The 20,050-nt window shown below is 45.4% G+C and overlaps 1 protein-coding gene across 1 annotated transcript; it reads right to left on the reverse strand.

Moving 5' to 3' along the window:
• Positions 1–753: 753 nt before the first annotated feature.
• Positions 754–14,470, reverse strand: tecta (tectorin alpha). Its single transcript, XM_062405785.1, has 23 exons — positions 14,389–14,470; positions 14,104–14,243; positions 13,734–14,021; positions 13,337–13,474; positions 13,101–13,266; positions 12,578–12,990; positions 11,899–12,469; positions 11,191–11,801; positions 10,534–11,104; positions 9,602–10,230; positions 8,355–9,012; positions 7,570–7,769; positions 7,092–7,472; positions 5,300–5,586; positions 4,707–4,987; positions 4,476–4,586; positions 3,698–3,900; positions 2,920–3,083; positions 2,566–2,814; positions 2,292–2,454; positions 2,121–2,205; positions 1,887–2,006; positions 754–1,466 (listed from the first exon to the last, which is right to left on the reverse strand). Exons 1-23 carry the CDS (start codon positions 14,447–14,449, stop codon positions 1,363–1,365), a joined length of 6,594 nt encoding a protein of 2,197 aa, XP_062261769.1. The 5' UTR covers positions 14,450–14,470; the 3' UTR covers positions 754–1,362.
• Positions 14,471–20,050: the final 5,580 nt, after the last annotated feature.

The raw sequence follows: 20,050 nt of genomic DNA on the forward strand, positions 1-20,050 counted from the left end.
AATTATTGTCGGAATATTACAAAATTAAAGTCTCAATTGAGAAGAAATCATATTATGAAGAGATTAAAGTTGTACTTTGAGAGAAAAAGTAATAATATTAAGGAGAATCCCATTTTACCTAACTTCTGCTGGATCCGAAATCTTGAAAAACTACGAAACCTCAGATGACATCGCACAAAAAGTTCTGTTCTCTCAGCGCTGAACAGCCGAAGCTTCATATTTGCTGCATCGAGTAAAACTAGACTCACACTGACTTTGAGAACTTCTTCATTTATTTAGTTGTTTATACGGTGACGCTGGTCTCAAACGATAATACATCTGTTGTCAGGTTTTTGAACAAACACACACACACACACACACAAAGATACTGATTATTAAAAACGCTCGAGACATAAAACCACCAAAGTGACAGGGACTGTACATTTGTACATAGAAGGTAGAAAAACAGGACTAATAACTAGAAATTTCAACTGAAGAACACTGAAGGTTTACATCAGATATGTGGTGATACTCTGACATTTATAACACATGAAGGTGCAGAGTACAAAGATACTGTGCGGGGAGTGTACTTATACCTACTCTGCTGACAGTATTATGTCCACAGTCAGTACGTGTGAGAGAAAACTACAACTGGCGGATTATTTTACAGCCATTACAAGCTAACAACGTGGTACTAGTTTAAAATATACGAGTATTCATTTCACAAGGTGCTTTCCTCAGATATAAATACTCACTTTATTCACAAACTGATTGGAAAGGTAAAGTACATTTTTATAATAACTTTGGTTTAAAACAGTTATTTAATGCTGTAAAAATATTAGAGTTGAGACTGAATCCCAATTGGTTGGGCGTATGCGTCAATGGGACGTTAATAACATGTGTGTCAGGCTGTTGCTTCCAGGTTTGGATGGAATGATTATTTCCTTTATCAACTAATCTGCTGGTTATTACCTTGGGCTGTAAAGTTTTCATTAATAATGAAAAACCCTAATAAATAAAAAATCACAACAAACTTCAAATTCCTTGTTTTGTTTCAGATAAATTAAAGAATAAAACCCCTACGGTTCTTGATTGGTTTTCTAATCTACTTGTGATCGGATCTCTCAGGACATAAGTTAACATCAGGTCTGAAGATGGCGAAAGTGGCTTTTAGAGACGGACAATACATGATGAGATGTAAATAACGGAGGAAGCAGAGCTGAAGGGAGAAAACTACGAGTTCTGTCAGGACGGACTCTCCTCCACACATCTAGAAATCTGTCTCACAGCCGATCTACTGTCTAATCACTGCTGAGCCTCTTCGAGTCTGTCTGTGAGTTTGATCCATGTCGTCAGTTGGCGTTGTCCTCGTATCTCGGGCTGTTAGGAGAGAAGAGGCGTCTGAGCACGTGCCAGGAACATGGAGATCACAGCGCCGGCGACCAGCAGAGGAACCGCAGGTGGAGCGGTGCAGCTCGAGCTCACGGCTGAGAAAAGACCACAACAATAAATGTGCATTCACTCTTTTTTTTGTTTAATTGTACTGCGTGGATGGTGATTTACATTTCGTAAAGATCTGTTATATTTTAGTTATTAAGTCATTTTAATATTTTTTATCATATTTTGTAATTTACGTAAAACATATAAACATATATATATATATTTCAAATTGAAGCACCCTTATTCTACGCTTTTCCAAATATTTATTAAGATAATTTTTACTGTTTTATTGACTTCGTTTATATGTTTGTGAATGTGTTTTGTGCATTTATTTATCTATTTGTTTTACTAATTGTAGAGTTGACATTATTCTACGCCTATTTAAAATGTTTTGCTTTGATTAAAGGCACAGAAATTGGCCCCGGTAAATTGTTGTCTGTGTGTGAGACTGTGTGTTTGATTCTTACTCCGGCAGCTTTTCCCGTCTCGTTGCAGCATCCCAGTTACACAACTGCACACTGGTCCGGTTCCTTTACTGGAGCAGATCTGCTCACAGCCTCCGTTGTGGTACTCGCACCAGTCGGATTCTGAAAGGACGGGAGACATGAGAGACGTGAATGTCCTAAAAACGCTGAGGAATTCATCTCTGTAGCTTTGTAAAGGATGAAAACATTTAGTCCTGGACTCAAAGTGAGACTCACCTCTCCTTCTGATGGGTCCCACACTCAGTATGTGCTCTTGATGGTTCTGGTCCTCTGAGTACATTCTCCTCTTGTGTGGACAGTTCTGGACGGACAGTACACGTTACGTTAACACAGCACACTTCTCCTCGTCCCCACTTTGACTCAGGACCTGACTCATGAGTTTCTCACCACTTTGCAGGCGTTTGTGTCCGAGTCGCAGAGCGAGACGTCGCAGTGCAGGTGGACCTCGTCGTAATCCCCGATGAACTTGAAGACGGTGACGTGGAAGCGGCAGGTGAGCGAGACGCCGTTCTCTGCCATGCCGATGGTGTTGTCCTTAATGTTTGGACACCTAGTGACAGACTATTGTTAAAGAGACACATCTAACACACACACACACACCTCAGCCCTTCTTCCTGTGTGTATACTCTGTGTGTGTCTGTGCTGGAGCTCCTCGCCCTACCCCCTCTCTATGATGATGTAGCGGAGTCGGTCGCTGCTGTAGCGGGACGGCGTGGCCCAGCACATGTTCACGATGAGGATGAGCTGGTTCTCATCGGCCCCCTCCACGAAGACGCCCACGAACAGGACGTCCCGCGTGCTGAGCACCACCTCCCCCTCCCTGTACGGCTGGCGGTACGAGCCGTTCTTGTACAGAGCCATCTTTGTGATGAAGTTTCCCTCCTGGGTTGGTAACGTGAGGTTAATCACACTGGAGCATGGGAGGGGGGGGGGGGGGGGGGGGGGGGAGATAAAGAACATGAGTCAAGTTGTTTATTGCTTTAGTCTCTCTGTGTCTTAATGTCCCTGGTCTGACCTCAGCATGGGTTTGAGGACGGTCTCCAGAGAGATCTTCAGGTCCAGTTCGTAGGCGCAGGAAAACTCCACGTTGATGGTTTTGTCTCTGGTGATGACGTTCCCCGTGTTGTTCACACTCTCTATCCAGACCGTGTTTTTGTACATTATGTGTGTGCTGTTCGACTGTTGGAGGGATAAAGTTTAAGTTACAACAATCGCCATCATCATATTAAGTGTTATACTGTTAAGACAGAGATATCTTTGCTTTTATCTACATGTACAGATCGTATCATGCATTTATTTGGTTTGCAGGTTGTGCACTTCCTCAGATGCATGTCCGCAAGATGCAATATGCCCATGAACAGTAGGGGCAGTGTAGGGGAAGTACGTGACTTGGTCAGTAGGCAAAATGACAACGCCATCATCACAACGCTGTAGATTTAATGTCCTCACATACATGTTGGCACTGTGATTGCTTCTTCTCCTGTTGTCTCAGAAGTAACAATACACTAACCTCCTACTCTGTCACCTTGTTTTTTATTTATGGGATACAACAGTCTGAGTTCTGTGGTGTGCCCTCTGGTGGATTACTCCAGTAGCAGTATGTAGTATGTATGTTACTGGAGTAACATGAGCGAGTTTGGGATATGGACTAAAAGCTTAGCATGTAAGAATAAAACAAATACAAGCACGATAGGCTTTACTGACATTCTTAAAATCATTTTGTTTGAAATACGACTTCTCATTAAAGTAAACCAGTGAACATGAGATCAGGACCCTGGTGCCAGTTCACCGACCTGCACGATGGAGCCGCAGTGTCCCTTGGTGTTGTTGATGCGGAACGAGATGAAGTCCTCGCCCTCGATTCCGGCGCAGTGCTCGTCGTTGACCCGCACGTCCTCTCGCTCGAAGCCCAGCTGGAAGAGTTTACACTTGGAGATGGAAACTTCCATCTGCGCGTGTTTACACATCACCTCTGCCTGTATGATGTCATCATCACCTGCCAAAGACAGACATCACAGTTATTCCCGGTGAACTGCAGGATCACAACATTATTAATAATAGTCAATGGAAAAGGATGAAGTCAATACTGACGTCTTTCAATCAGAAGGAAACCAGACTCTTTTTTCTTTAGTTTAAATAGTGAACTACTCTGTGACAACAATGATGCTGAAATATTAGATATATTGGAACTATTTCTAAAGATGTGGTGTCTATAACGGAATGTGACATTTTTGATCTTAAATGGACAATACATTCAATATGTGTAAAATATCCACATATATTTATACGTAACTTACTGAGGACACCAGTATGATTTGATGCAAATAACTAAAACATAAAAAAAGCTGATTCACAGAACAGTTACCAGTCGATTTTAGTGAATCCCTAATATCCTAGTATTGACATCATTCTGGTTCATGGTGCATGAACTCGTGAACAAAGAATTTGTATCATATTACATTGATTAGCGTTTTTTCAACTGTTAAAAGTCATGCTAAGTGCTCTGTTCTGAGACTCAAGACAGGATTAAAGCTGGGGTGAGATCACAGTGATGTCCTGTGACGTGCTCACCTCCTGTGCTGGTGGGCAGCTCTGGACAGCCGCACAGGTCGCCTCCGTTCTCCAGCTCACAGGTGAAGTTTGTGCAGATCTCTCCTGCACAGGGGTCATAGATCCATTCTGCTAAAGACAGGTCCACACACAAGGTTAACTGTCACACACAAGGCTTTATTTGCCATGAACGATGCACAGTGCACTCCCTGTAGCTGTAGGAGTGTGGCTGGTGTCTCGCGGTGCCCTTACAGCAGTTCTCCTGGGTGATCCACTTGGTGGTGAGGGTGCCCAGGGAGCGGCAGGCTTCTGCGTAGGCCGCCAGCGAGCCACACACCTGGGCCTTGCGGTGGTTGTAGCAGCCGTCCAGGTAACAGGACTGGTAGAAGGGCCGGGGGTCCAGCAAGCCGTGGCACGGCTGGAAGAAGCCCTTCACCTGGGTGAGCTTCTGACAGGCGTCTTCACCTTGCAGCGCCAGCACCGCTGTGTTGTCACATGACTGGGCCAGAGCCACGTACTGGGTCTCATCACAACTACAGGAAGGAGACAGATTTCAAAGTTGTTGTCTCGTGGAATTTGATATCATACAATGTGACCTCGTCAGTAATCTTAAATATGATGACAGCAGCCTGTTTCTGCAAAGTTTGTGCAGGTAGCCGACTTCTGATTACAACTTATGCTCCATGCTAATGGTCAACAAGCGGTCATCATAGCTAGTAGGCTCGTAGTTTACATGACACCACAGCAGAATTAGAGAGTATACCTCCCCCCCCCCCCCTTAGGAGAAATATGTTTCACAAGAGTATTTATACGTGCACATTTCACAGTTTCTGTAATAAACCCACCTGTTCTGCATACCGTTGGTCTTCCAGCTCTGGGCCAGCTCCAGGGCGCTGACGGCCGGCTTGCCTCTTGAGGTGATGTAGTCGTCGCTGGCGTCTCCATTGAAATTCCCACAAAGGCCACACACCTTGTTCTGCAGCCGCTGGCCCATCGTGATGCTCAGGGTGTTGAAGCGGTTGTACCGAATCTGGATGTCTTGCGGTGTGTCGATAACTATGAAGCCTTCAGATGTGGACAGACGTGTCATCAGCCCTGTGAGGAATGGCACCGACACCGGTGTACCATTGACCTGAGGAAACAGAGAGAGGCTTAGGTATGTCAGATTGGACACAACAAGAGTATCAAGATTTGTGTCAAAATTATTACAATTATCTGCTTTAAATATATTAATTTCGTTTTCTTTGAACCAGTAACCGAATGAGCAGGAAAAAGGGCGACGTGAAAATCTGGTTGTTGCATAAACTGATTCCACATGTGCAGAAATAGTTTAGTAACATATAACAGAAGATAAAAGGAGAACCTGAGATAATCCTGCAAATGACACTTCCACTGCTGGTAAAATAGCTCTTAAGGCACGAAAAAAATAAATGAATTAGTCAATGGCTCATTCAGATCAACGAGGATTAAAACTCACTCAAGACCCACATTGAGAGTTAATCAGTTTGTCATTAACTACTGCTGTGAGTGCACTCTCTAACGATGATTGGCCCAGAGCCAGATAAGGAGGAGATCTTTCAGGCTGTTAGAACAAAGGGTGGTTGGTGAAATGGACTGTGAGAAATTAGATAAGGGGAAAACAGCTCATGGTATAAAGGGTAAGTTTGTAATAATCATGAAAGAATAGAGAAAATTGTTGTGATGGGTGATGTTTGATGGACGGACATAACAATATTTCTAGATGATTTCTGTGCCTGTCACTGATTTTGGTGCTATGGAGGGGGGGGGGGGGGGGCAGCTTGTTCAGAGGAACTTCTTTGGCTCCAAACTGCTGCCTCCTCTGAGTGGATTAGAGGTCAAGGAGAACTGTGGTAGTGAATCTAAACAGTAAAGTTTCAGCCCATAGAAGATAGAGAATAGAGGGAGGTGATAGGAAGGTCTAAATGCTGCTCAGCTTTGCAGGAACACACAATATTACACAAGAATTTAAACGAAAATGGAGATAACTGTATAAGAGAATCAATCACATATTATTACATGTCCAGGTAAAGCTGGATTCTAGGTGATAGTTGAATGTTTTTAGAGCTTTTCATGGTTTGGATCCATCTCGTTATCTTCTTTTTAGTCTTAATCTTAATCAGTGGGCCTCACTTACGACACAGTACACAGAGTAACATCATCACCCACATTCCCCTCGTATTTGTGTTATTGGCCTTTTCAGTTTCGCAGTCGCTGTGGGACGCTGAGGTTGAGCCGGGAAGCCAAAGAGATAACAACTGGAGGACTGAACAAAATACCTCAGATATTCAGATAGAGAAGACACAACAAGGGTTGGGAAAGACGAGGAAAAGATTATTCGCTCATCCACATACACACTAATGATGTGGGACCACGTTAGAACGCATAGTTCTTGTTTTTGTTAGGAGAGGCTAGATTAGGGGATTTTAACACATCTGGTAACATCTGTACACTTCATCTGCCTAGTCTCTCTGATGCATCCCGTATACTTCTGATTATCCATTCAATAAAAATAACTAATTCTGTCTGCAATAAATAACACATGCCAAGCGTTAGTGGTTATTTTCCATATGTGGTTGATATCACAACAAACCGATGGCGGTCCAGGGCTTCTCTCACCTTGATTGTGCTACCAGACACGAGTATATTCTCCTCGTTGATGTAGAGGTAGACGTGAGAGATGGTGGTGAGGTTGGGTGTGCTCCACTTATCGAAGTTGGCGATGAGCTGGAAGGAGAGGTCGGGCAGTTTGTGACAGTTGGTTGACAGGACGAAGGAGCAGGAGGCCGGGAGCCGCAGGGACGCCCCATCAAAGGTCCTGAAGACGCCGCCGCCCGAGGCCACGCAGTGCTGCAGGCGCCGCGCAAAGCAGCCTCGAACCCCGTACCGCAGGTTGCACTCCTCCTCCGCCTTACAGCGCCTCGGGTCGCACTGGATCAGGTTTCGTCCGATGCACTGGCAGCGTTTGGTGCAGTCGCTGTTCCAAAACAGCTGCTTGGGCTGAAATAAAGAAAATGTTTCTGACCTTTGATAAAAAGCCAGTTAGGCTGCACATTCGTCTCTGAGTATATTCCCTGATGCCGGATGTGAGACTGACCTCGTAGTACTTGCCATCGGTGTAGCAGCCACAGTTCTGAGACAGAATGCAGCTCTTGCCGTTGAGCACGTAGCCCTGGTCGCACTGGCAGCCCTCCACACACTCCTGGCTGCAGTCCCTCTGGCCACGGGCGGGGGCGCACTGGGGCGGGCAGACCGACACGCAGCTGGAGTAGTGGCTGTTTGGCGGACAGCTCTGGACTGGGAGCAGGTAAGTAGGCAAATTAGCTAAAGGTTGACTGTTCAGTGAAATATATTTGTAGACGTGTGTCTCTGCAGCTGCTTTAACGAATAGTTCAACGTTTAGGGAAACACTTTGACTTCTTGCAGAAAATATTATATAACGTTATGGCTAGCCTAGCCTTCCTCGGTTAGCAGCTGCTGAAATGTAAAAATACAAATTTGTTGTTGCATTAGGGAAAAAGACTTGCTAAAGTTCAATCAAATATGATTTTAGCATTCAAAATATCCAGAATTATTCTATAACTGTCTTACATCTGATCCAAAGTCAGTGTTTGAGCTCGTATACAGAAACATTGTGGTCACCGGTGTTCAATAGGATCACCACTGAAACAGTTCATAGTAACCAAAGACATTAATTCAGGATAGACTCGTTTTTCACACTCATGTGGATGCAAAAATCTCTGACACATATCAGAAAACAGAGGCGTATAAAAGTAAAACTATGGACATGGGTAGATAGATATCACTGAAGGTAAATGTATTTTATTTTAATGCAATGAGAGATTTTATGGATAATCCACTCTAAGATGAGCCCAGACTCACCACATGGCGTATCGCTCCTCCATCCGGTTACAGGCACTCCTTGGGTCTGACAGGTGCTGGCATAGATCTGCAGCCAGTTACATATTGTATCCTGGGCCCCCTGGTCCATGCAGGTGTCCTGGAGGCAGCCTTGATAAAAGAAGTCTGGCGCAACCTTGCTGTGACAGCGTGCAAACGCACCTCCTCGGTCCGCAATTAGCCCACAGAGCCTCACTGCCTCAGGCCCCACAAACACATACAGTCCATCTCCCATGTGGAAACGTAAGCCTGTGTTCACCTCATTTGTCCCATTGTCTGTGCCCATGTTCACGTTGGCACTAGTCACCATGAGCGGGGCGTCGCTTAGAACACTTTTCTCCCCCAGGCCACAGCGCTGGCAGGAGTCTCCACAGCCCACCTGGCAGAAGGTGTCCCTCTCTGCCCATGCCATGCCCCAGTCAGTGGTGGTGAGGGTAGGGGGGGAAGAGGGCATGCCCTGGCACAGGCCGCAGGAGGCGTTGTAGAGGTTTCGGGGCATAGTCAGCAGGAGGAGAGTGTTCCAGTCAAAGGCCACCTTCAGGCCAAAGTCTGTCTCCAGGATGAGCTGTTTTCCCAAGATGAAGACGTTGACCTTTCCTGGGCCCAGCTTCAGAGGAAGGTACAAACGCTCCATATTCACCTGAGTGAATAAATAAAAAAATGAAACACACACATATTCCTACAGAAGCATTTTTAGCACCAGTGTTTTTTTTCTAATCCGACTGAACTGCCATTTTTCAAAGTATGTGGGGAAACCCTGAGTATCACTAGATCATGTTACATGTTTCTCATGTAACCTTATTGTAAGTGAGAGGAAGAAGATATAAACACAGAGAAGGAGAAAAAATGCATGTGTGGGTGGCTGCACTGGATTATGTGTGTCAGTCCTGTTCCTGCTCAGATCTTGTAGGCGCTTTGTGAACAGAGTCCAAATGTCGCTCAGGGTCAGTTTTGTCTGAGCCAAATCCAGCCTGATAAAAGATGCCCATTGAAATTAGATCCACCTTAAGCCAATCAAAGCAGAATTCACCCTCTGCCTGGTTATTGTATCAGCTTGATTAGAAATGACATGTCCTCACATATAAGAAAAACTACGACCTTCACAGGTCAGGCAAATAAAATGGTGTAAAAACATGAATATTACTAACAAAGGCCTGGTAATGGCATTTAACACAAATACAGGTTCTCTTAAATAACATGTTTACTGTAATTCCTACTCATGTACTCACCGTCACCGTGTTTTTGTAGGTTCGAGAGACTTCAATCTCATACCCATAAACCTCCAGTACGAAGCCCCTCACCCAAATGGCCGAGCCTGTGTCCCTTTCCTCGTTGCGAGCTGCAAACTTGAACTGGGGAAGAGTTCCAGAGACGGCAGTATGGTCCATGTTCTCCCTGCCACAGTTAGAAGTGGCCATCCTAAGAGTACAAGAGCTCTGCAGCTCAAACGGCACACCACCAAAGGGCAGAAAATGTCCATAACCAGCTACCACACACAGGGCCTCGGTGCGCGGCTGGCAGAAGTAAAGGCCGTCGTTCTCCTGGCAGTACTCCTCAGGGTGACAGGGTTCGAGCTGACAGTATACACTGTTGTCAGAGCCATTGCAGTAGCAACGCTCCTGGCATTCCCAATCCATCCAGAAAGTCTGATTAGTGGCCAGCTGGCGCCCGTGGCTAATGCAGCCACAGTCACTGCGTGCCACACACAGGCCGTCCCGCAGCGCAAAGCCTTCCTCACACTGACACCCCTCCTGGCATGGCAGAGGACATGGCTCCTCAAGTTCATCCAGGTTGTCACAGGTCAGAGGGCAGGCGTGGGTGCATTCGTCAAAATGACTGTTCTCTGGACAGGGAAGAGCTGTGACAGATGAGAAGTGAGAAGAAGTTAAAGAAGAGGAACAACAAAGGCTAAATCCATGAAATCCAATGAACCACCACTGCAGTGGAAATTAAAAAGAAATACGTCTTAGTGTCATATTTGTCCATCACACATAAAATCAGAAAGTGGGGAAACTTACAGGTGTTGTGGACTAGCTTGCTTGCTAACAGGATACCGTATATTAATAAGACATATATGACATCTATTCATCTCTGCTCGGACACACATACATAATCCCACATACCAGCTAATTCTTTTTGAAGTACAGCTTTATCTACTCACGACAGTTGGTAGCACTCCTCCAGGAACTGAGGCCTATGTGAGCATCCTGACAAGCACTGGAATAAGCCTGCAGTGAAGAACACAGAGCTGAACGGTTCCCCTGCTTCACACACATGTTATATAAGCAGTTCCTGAAGAATGGTGACGGGTTGACCACTGCATGACACGCCAGAAATGAACTGTTCCCGGGGTCGTTGATGTTGCCACACATCCAAGGACTCTGGTAGAGACGCAAGTCTGTGCACATGCGATACAGGTCATCACAGTCACCATTACAGGTGAGGTCATCAGCAATGGCCCGCCAGCCGTCTGTGAACTGTTCAGTAGAGTCTGCGAGGCGTCCATTAGGGAGGCGGAGATCATCGGTGGCATTGCTATTGAAGACACCGCATAGACCACAAGTAAAGTTGTAGAATATGGTGGAGAGGGAGATGTTGAGGTATCCCTGGCGATTGTAGTGAACACGGAGAAGACCACGTGCCTCCACCACTGTGGCATTGCCTGGCGCCCTGTAGATCATCATTGTCTCCAATGGATGGACGTAAGGAAGCGCCACTTGTTCACCATTCACCTGAAGCACACAAGGGAGGAATTGTCATCAGCATTCAGCAAAAATAGGAAAACAAAAAGCTTTTTTTCTGGAGAGAATATACAAACCTTTACTGTGTCAAAATCCGTCCCTCCGATCTGAGCTTCAAGGTTAGCCACTGTAACAACCACAGGTCTTTTCCAAGAGGGGCCTTTGTTTACCAGTCTCCTGCCTATCTTCACCTCCACCATGGAGCCATTAGCTGGCACTCCACCACACAGCTTCAGAAGGTAATAGGAGCTGTCGTCTGGGAACAGCAAGAAAGTGCCATCAAAGGAGGAGGACACTGAGGTCTCGGTGATTGCGCACACTCCCTCCCTCCGAGGGTAGCAGCCCAGACGGCCCACTTCTGCCATGCATACTTCCCCCTCCTTACAGGACGCATTGGAGCAGGAGACCTCTCCAGCAGGCCCACAGGTGCAGTGGAGGAAACATTCACCTTCTTCGCCACTGGGACCTGCCCAGAACGTCTCATTAAGGGGATAATAGAGGCCATTACTCTCACAGCCACAATCTTCACGCTGTACACAACGGCTGCCACTGAGGACATAACCTGCATCACACTGGCAGCCCTCAGTGCAAGGGTGGGCACAGTACAGGGGAGCGGTGAGGTCCGAACAGGAGGCCGGGCAGGCGCTTGTGCACACTTGGTAATTGCTGTACTTCGGACATGACAACGCTGAGAGCCAATGGGAGAGAAGAGAGAATGTCAGATGACACAAATAAATTAGTGTAAGATGAAGGAACAATGCAAACTGAATTACACAGAATCTCACCGCAGAAGGTTCGAGATCTCCAGGATCGTATTGTGACGCCTAGGGCCTGACAGGCAAGAGCATATGCCTGGATGGCCTGACAGAGTGTGGTGATGTTATCCCTGTTGCTGCACATGTCGTATACACAACTATACACAAAGGCTGTGGGGTCCACTACTGCTCGGCAATCCCTGAACGGTCCATCGGTTTTGTTGATGATCCCACAGTAGTCTGGGCGAAAATAGAAGGCCTCTGTCAGAGGGTCACACACGCTGCAGTTTTGTGTGCAGCCATCTGTGCACCTCCAGTCTGTGTCCTCCGCTCGCCAGCTGCCTCCCAACTCCACCACGCTTTCTGCTAAAGAGCCATCAGGAAGTACAGGATCATCTGCAGGGTCATCGTTGTAGTTACCACAGAGGCCACAGGTGTTGTTGAAGTAGGAGCTGGGTAGGGAGATGGATGCATAATGTTGGCCATCGTATGTTACCAAGAGGCCAAAATCGGTTTCCAAAGCAACTGCAACCCCTGATTGATACACCCTGATAGCCCCAAGCTGGAGTTGGACAGGTAAAGTTTTGGTCAAGCCATCCACCTAGAGAGGAATAGAGGAAAATTCAGAAATGTAACAATGGATAAGGATAAATAGTCAGTTCATATCTAGTGGTAAGTCCTAAAATAAAGGGGATCCATAGATTCCCACCTGGACTGTTCCCAAACTGCCTTTGGGTAACATGACGCGGTGACCATAGACTTCCACTGTGACATCTCTGAGCCAGGAAACGGAGGGAATGCCCCTGTTCTCATTTTTTGCCTCCACACTGAAGAAGGGCAGCCCTGTCACCTCCCAGCAGGGTCGAGCCAGCAGGTAGGAGCAGGTACCCTGGAAGTGATAGAGGAAGCCATCAAAGGTGTGGTAGTGAGGGTCGCCGAATACCACACAGGTGCTGGTGCGGATTGGCTGGCAGTAGAATGCCCCTTCCTGCTGCTCGCAGTTCTCCAGCTGCCCGCACGGAGCTTCTTGGCACTGAACCTCATTGTCAATGTCGAGACAGCGGCATCGCTGTAAGCACTGATCAGACAACCAGAAGTTTTCCCCTCGTCTGTAGTAACGACCTGAAGAGGATGAGGACAAAATGTAACTGACTACTCCTAGAGTTTGATGAACTGAAGAAGCTCTAACAACCTGTGGTGACAGAATTATCATGTTGGACGTTAGAACTTGCCATTGTAGCTGCAGCCATTTGCGGGATCTATCAGTTCAGTGTCGACACGGAAGAACCAGCGTCCAGGAACGTTTACATTGGTTGATTGTTCAATGTTCACTACTTCATTTGACCGGGATCCTGGCAAGTTGAAGAAGTGACCAATGTCTCCACCATTAAAACCTGACTGGAAAGGGGAAAGGTGTGAGCACCATTGAAGACATAAAGAAACAGCTCAAAGACAGTGGTGAGATTACCTGAGCTGTTGTCCCACCAAGTCCCGTTAAAGGATCTCCACCACTGGCCGTTCCTGTGCTCCATAAGATTTCTCCATAGTTGAACATAGTGAAGAAAGCTACGCCATCTGCGATTAGTACCGTTTGGAATGTGTTCACCTTTTAATCAGACAAAAAGATTAAACTAGTTTTACAAGGATGAAAGTCAGACACATACAAAAGCATATCAAACCAAAAACAAGAATTGTTTCAACTTCTGAACAACTGTTCACTTGCAGTGATATTAATTATGTTTCAGATAATTCATATCTTGTCAATTCACAGTCATTTGTGAATCCTACTAACATTCAATACTGCTTTTTGTTTAATGTTTTAGCACTGAAGACATTTGTAAACATAGTATTTTATGTGTATTTACTGGGGTTGTCTGGCTTCCTCCATAGAAGGTGACCTGGTGCCATGTTGCAATAAAGACCCAGGTAGCGGTGAAGGTGGGCACATTTTTGAAGTACTTTCGGACATCCTGCGTTGCCCTTTCCAGTATTTCTCGCTCAGTGGATTCTCTGTAATAGACATCTCCGCGGATGCCGTTGTGCACATCTGCCCAAAGTGGAGCAATGAATGATCTGCTATCGCTCAGCGGAAAAGCCTCAGGTGTGAACTGGCTAACCTGCACGTTGAAGGAGATCACACCGTTGTTGTTCACCTGTGCACAAAGGAAAAGGTTGCAATAAATCGTGTTAAGATTGTTAAATAACAAACAACAAGAGAATTTCAAAGAGACTTACATAGATGGAACGGTAGGGGATGTTGAAGAAAACAAAGGGAATGAGCAAGCTAATTTCTGGAGAACTCCCATCATCCATCTTGGGGGTCTCAAGATCCCTATTGCCGGGTCCATATGGATACAGGATGTCCTGAGTACTAGCTAAAAGGAGAATATTGCTTAAGAAGCGTACGCATTACGAAAAACAGACCGTTCTGAACAATAAAAGATGAAATAAGATGTTATTTAGCAGGACCTAATAATTATATTATAATTGATAATGGGGTTTAGCATATTAATGTCATACCTGTTTGTGTAAAGAGGCTGAAGACGTGGAGCACAAGGATTGGACAGCCTAGCCTGACCATTCTGCAAAAACAAAGAAAGACTGAGATGAGATGTCGTGTTGTACTCCCGTGACTTTCTTTGTCTTGCACTTTCATTTAAGCCAATGGGATTACGGGAAGACGTGAGTCATACTCAATCAACCAGTAAACTTCTCAAGCAACCAGGCTGTTAGAAAGCTGAAGAGGGGGAGACATCAAACTAACGTCACGTTACTTCTTTAAGATCAGGCTCCCAGGTCTCCCCTGAGGAGCCCTGAAAAGGCCCTTTCATTCATTCCAGAACAATGCGTCAGGATCACATTTGCCTTACGGTCCCATGTGAGACGACAACAGTGAACTACATACTCTCTGTGCCTTGGATCCCTGAAGTTGACCGAACCGGCCGCTCTGGTCCAGCGTCTCTGTGTCTGAAGCCGCAAGGCTGCTCAGGACCTCATTATCACTCCTGTTGGGAGACCTCCATGCCTTGTTGGCTAAAAGACAGGAGCGTAAACATTGGGGAACTAATGGCTTTAAGTGAGCAGGTTTGAATTGCCAGGGTCCTTGCAGTTCCCTATGGGATTGTTCTGGCACTGGTTTGGCGAGCTTCCCATTGACAAAGAAGGAGTGTACAGCCGTGTTGGCAGATTTAAGAGTCACCGTATAGCTTTTAAATTTACTTGGTTATTAGAATATAATTAAATGTTACACAAAACTTAGAACAGGTATTTTCCCTAAGAGCTGGTAAGACATTGACTTGTGAAAGTTCAGTTAAATAACAGTGGTCCAGACATCTTAGTTTGATTACTGACCAAACCAACAAACTAAACCAACAAAAGGCTTTAAATGGGCTTATGACCATAGCGATAAGATATGTCGCTGCAATATCTGGACGAAGCTCGGAGAAGAGCCAGTAGCCCACAGGGTGCCTCCCGTTTGGGATATCCTGGGCACATCCAAGTAGTCTTTGACCCTGAGGTTGACCAAAAACACATTGGAGAGACTTTATATCTTATGCAGGTAAGGACGCCTCGGGATTCTCCAGCAGGTGGCGCTGTGTGCCCTGTGACCCAATGAATGGATGGACAATGGATGGATTTGGGATTTTAGAGTTTATATATTAATACAAACAGCTGGCAATTGACATTGATACTGTTTATATAAGGGGATTTGAGGTTGATTGGATTTTTCTCTAAAACCTTTCATCGCTGCAGTGTGTGAACTCTTTTAATCTTGGTGGTAAATTGTGTTCAGGTGTGCCAAGGTTAGTGGGCACTGCTGAGAGAGGTCTGCTGTGATGTCAGCAGCCTCTCATCATACATTTTCAACAGCAACATTACAACAATTGGTCTTCTGACTCGTGTTACTTCGGCTTCTTATCTGACTGGCATTAACTCGAAGCCTCTTAGCGGGCAATTAAGATAAAGCCCCTGGGACATCGAAGATGAACAAGACTTTTTGACATGTTTATCTCTGAGATCACACTCAAAGCGACACAACTCAAGAGCTACATGCTTGATCAGAGGCTAATTAAATCACTCAAGATGATTTTTCTCAGTATTTGAAGTTTGAAAATGAGGTTGAGTCAGACCAATATTCAGCTGAGAACTTCATTCTGGAATTATACAGTGGAAAGCGTATAAAACATCATCATTTAATCATCAGTGGCTCCAAAATTGAGGTTCAAGACCCGACAAAGGTTTCCAAGATAATCATTAGGGTTAAGGATTAGTTTTTTCGGGACAAATACTGGATGCTTTTCTTTAACATCTCTGGGTCTTGAGAAATCCTAAAAATGAAATAGTCTACCCATGAAAAATCTTCACTTTAGCTGAGTTCAAATTCACACTTTTCACAAATCCTAAACTGTGAAGAGTAGATTCATCAATCATAGGGATAGAAATTAATTAAATCACAACAATGGAGCTGAAATATCTGACAAATACACACAATGCTGTTGAGGAGGAACCGCTGCACTCACCTGCATTCAGAAGACGGACATTTAGCACCAGTCTAATCTAACCTGGCAACCTCCTCACAGCCGTGTCCCATCCAGCAGAGGACCATCCAGCAGTGGTCGTGGGATAGAGGAAGAGAAGAGAGTTAATAGAGGAGCTGAAGGACCAGAGAGATGGGATCCTCTCGTCCAAGTCCTGATCCTAAAAGATTTCCAGCAGGAGCAACAACAATCCAGAGTTTTGAGTTGGGGTGTTTTAAAGAGTGAAGCCCTGTGGAGACTGAAAAACCCCTGATGGAGCTGTGGAAGGAGCTTTTTTCCAAAGAAGCAGGCGGAAACTTTACCTTGGATAGTGTTCAACTTAATCTGAGATCAGTGTTTGGGGAAAGGGGGTCGGGCAGGAGGAGAGGGAAGTGGAGGGGAGGGACAGCACAGGAATCTGAGGAAGAGGGAGTGGAAACAGAGCAATATGTTCTAAGGGTAGAGGGGAGGTCAGATACCTTGAAAAGATGGAGGGAAGTGGAAAAGACTAAAGAGAAATACTGTTTGAGGAAATGTTTTAAACACAGGAGAAGAGGAATGTTTTGCACAAAGAGAGGCTCTCATTCAGGATGAGTGTCAAGTCGTTCAGGCAGGATCTGTCGTTAGCACCTGCAATGGGCCAAACGATGATAAAATGTCTGGTGGAAAAATTCGATGGAAACACTGTGGCCTTTATATTTTTGGTACAATGTTCACCCTCGTTATTAATATTTCTCTCAGCGTCTCTAGCAGCTCTTTTCGGTTATTATTTCTCTAAAAATGTATGCATTTAATTGTTTACCTTTGCAGGTGCAGAAAAAGGTCGACATAAGGATGTTGCCCTTTGATTTGGCACTTGTTGTGGTATCGGCTATTCCAGAGTTCATTCAGTACATTTAAATCTCAGGGCACCTGAGCACACAAAGTAGCAGAGTGTCACTTGGGAGCATTTATGGACAAAACAGCAGAAACACACACACACAGTCTGAAACCTTGCTTTTCAACCTCTGTGGTAGGTTGAGTTACAGAATTAACATGAGTCACTTTGGCCACTCTGTGTCCCCCCCTTTTTTTTAAATTAGGCACAACCTCATTTACAAGGTTACACAAGACACTTCATTACGATAGATGCCGGATAGATAGCCGGGGGAAATCTCAGGTGGATCCACACTGATAGGGTCTGGGAAGGAAAGGGCAGTCAGGTGGGTCTTTGTTGCAGTCGGACAGTGGAAGTAATTGGAGAGGCAGGGAGCAAGATGTGTGAAAGGCTCCAGGTATGAGGGCAGGCCCCGGGCTCCCATTAAGCAGCACCAAGGCACTCTGTGCAGGCTTCTTTTATACGTCCCACGGCTTGTTGTGTAAATGCTCACATACTCTTAAACAACCTGTGAAAGAGAGTGTCGCACAAAGAGGGACAAAAAAATCAACAGTTACAGGTGACCTACTGGGTCGGGGGAGCTTCCTGATCTCAGGGTTGTGCTTTGGGAAATGTTGAGGACGTAGAAGTGGGGAAGACACTCAAATTTCGCACTTCCCATTCCCTGTGACGCAGAACAATTCAACCGGAAAGTAAAACATAATATGTGAGTATATTGCTCCTTTTCTCTTCTCTGATCTTGGGTGGTCAACTTGAAGCCCCATTAATGAGTCTGAACAGCATATCAAATGATGATGTGTCATAGGTCAAAGGAGTCGCTTGTAGTGAGTCATCTACTGGCTCAACAAAATGGCTATTTTGGCATTGACAGCATAATTTTGTATTAATGGAAAAAACATGTTCTGCACCAATGGTCAAACAAGACATTGGATCGCTAGAACCAATAATAACTGTGGAACATAATAATGAGATGGAAAAAAGTTTGATTCACCTGATAGTTTAGTCTGTTTACAAGTGATTGTTCGACATCATGGTGTCAAAAAGTCTCAGAATGCATCATACAGTGTGATTCAAGGTCCCTTCCTTCCATCCCTAAACTGGATTTGTCCAATGAACAGGGAATGGGAAGGACCTGACACCTTGAACTCAGTTTCTATAAACACGACTCTTGAGGACCTATCGATTGGGGAGACACTTTTAAATGAAACAGGAAAACTGCATCAAAGGTTTCCCTGCAGCAGGACGGTACTGTGTGGGAACAGTGGGACGCTATCACAAGTTCTGGAAAATCCATCAAGCCTGACCTTCACAAAGAAGGTCCCGGACTGGAAACCAGTTGAGCTCTGTTTCGGCCGTCACCTTATCCGTGGAGTGGACCACTCTAATTCAACCCCTATGCCCAGCGGTTGGCTCTGCCCTGCCCTCCTCTCCTTCTATCCCATTCACAAGGTGGAACCCGCTTCCAGTAACCCAAACCTTCGTGCCCCAACGGCCCCTTCACCTCAGCACACAATGGAGGCCGTTCAGCCCCCCCTGCCCTCATTTCCCACTTCATAATGCAATGGGTAAGATCAGAGTTCCAACTGCGCAACCAGGTCGTTATTTTTACGTAAGAAGGCGCTAGGTGTGATTAATACAAAGCAACCACATCCATCCTCCTCGATAAGTCTGACCTTCCATCAGCGAACGTCTCTGGGCTCAATGACAGTTGGGTTATAGCCATGTTCTTGGATTGTGAAAGTGGTTTTGGTCCACACAGGAACTGCAGTGGCTTTTGAAGAGGGATCCATTATGACCAAGCAATTAAAACAAATTACGTATTTATCGTATTTATATGTCCATAACTCTCCGCTTGGGTGTATTTCTATGTGGAACCTGCCTGTTCAATACAACATGTGTGTTAAGCTAAATGCTAAAGTCAAACTGCTCAGGTTCATCTGTCTTCATAGAGTAAATAAACATAATTTTAGGATGAAGAAAGTCCACATACATCGATCTGAGCTATTTCACTGGATAAATAAACTTTGTCCTGTTGGTGGAGCTACATCAAACCTCGGAGAATGACGTGACCCCACCCTGTATATACAGTATCCACTTCTATGTCAGTCCATTCGATAGATGTCGAGATATTTCCCTAAAACCCAAAACAGTCAACCCAACGGTGGTCCTAAAGGCTAGAGATGATGTCAGAAGGCAGGAAGTGGATTTTATGGATTTCACAGAGTACTGAGACACTAGCTGAGACTGAACATTTTTTTTTATTATTCCAGACCCGGTTGGTAACTGAAGAGCTTGTACTGTTTTCCTGAATCAGAGTCAGAGCTGCTTCTTAATACAATTGAAGACAAAAATGTCAGGAGCACCGTTGTGACTGAATGGTCCACTGACTCCTCCGCTCCCGAACTGGGTGCTGCTGGTGACGGTGTGCCGAGGGGTGGGTGGCATAGATATCGCACTCAGGATTAGAGATATGCTGTTGGACGAGGGAAAGGGGAAAAATAAAGGGAATGCCCCAGAAACCCAACACCGCCTGACACGTATGGAATGGACTCTTTGCAGTGCGACCGAATCACGCCTGCCAGAAAGAGAGAAGATCTGCACAATTCTGTCACCTGGTTGTCCTACTTTACAGCTGGTCTTTCAATCAGGTCTTTGAAAAGATCTGCAGTGGTTGAAGAAAGTCATTTTTGCAGCAATTACGCGATTGATATGTTTTGCGATAACGTCATGTGAGTGTAGCTCCTGTAGCAGGATAATGGCTTCATTTTATGGACAGTGGGAGGAAGTG

This window comes from Platichthys flesus, chromosome 15, assembly GCF_949316205.1.
Source record: "Platichthys flesus chromosome 15, fPlaFle2.1, whole genome shotgun sequence".
Lineage (NCBI taxonomy): Eukaryota > Metazoa > Chordata > Actinopteri > Pleuronectiformes > Pleuronectidae > Platichthys > Platichthys flesus.

Bases quoted from the DNA above. Each gene is read 5' to 3' on its own strand.
- tecta (XM_062405785.1), bottom strand. From the start codon at position 14,449: ATGGTCAGGCTAGGCTGTCCAATCCTTGTGCTCCACGTCTTCAGCCTC. The intron at 12,991-13,100 runs GCAAGTTCTAAC...CATCCTCTTCAG, and splicing joins AAATGGCTGCAGCTACAATG to GTCGTTACTACAGACGAGGG. The intron at 10,231-10,533 runs GTGAGTAGATAA...CATCTGTCACAG, and splicing joins GAGGAGTGCTACCAACTGTC to CTCTTCCCTGTCCAGAGAAC.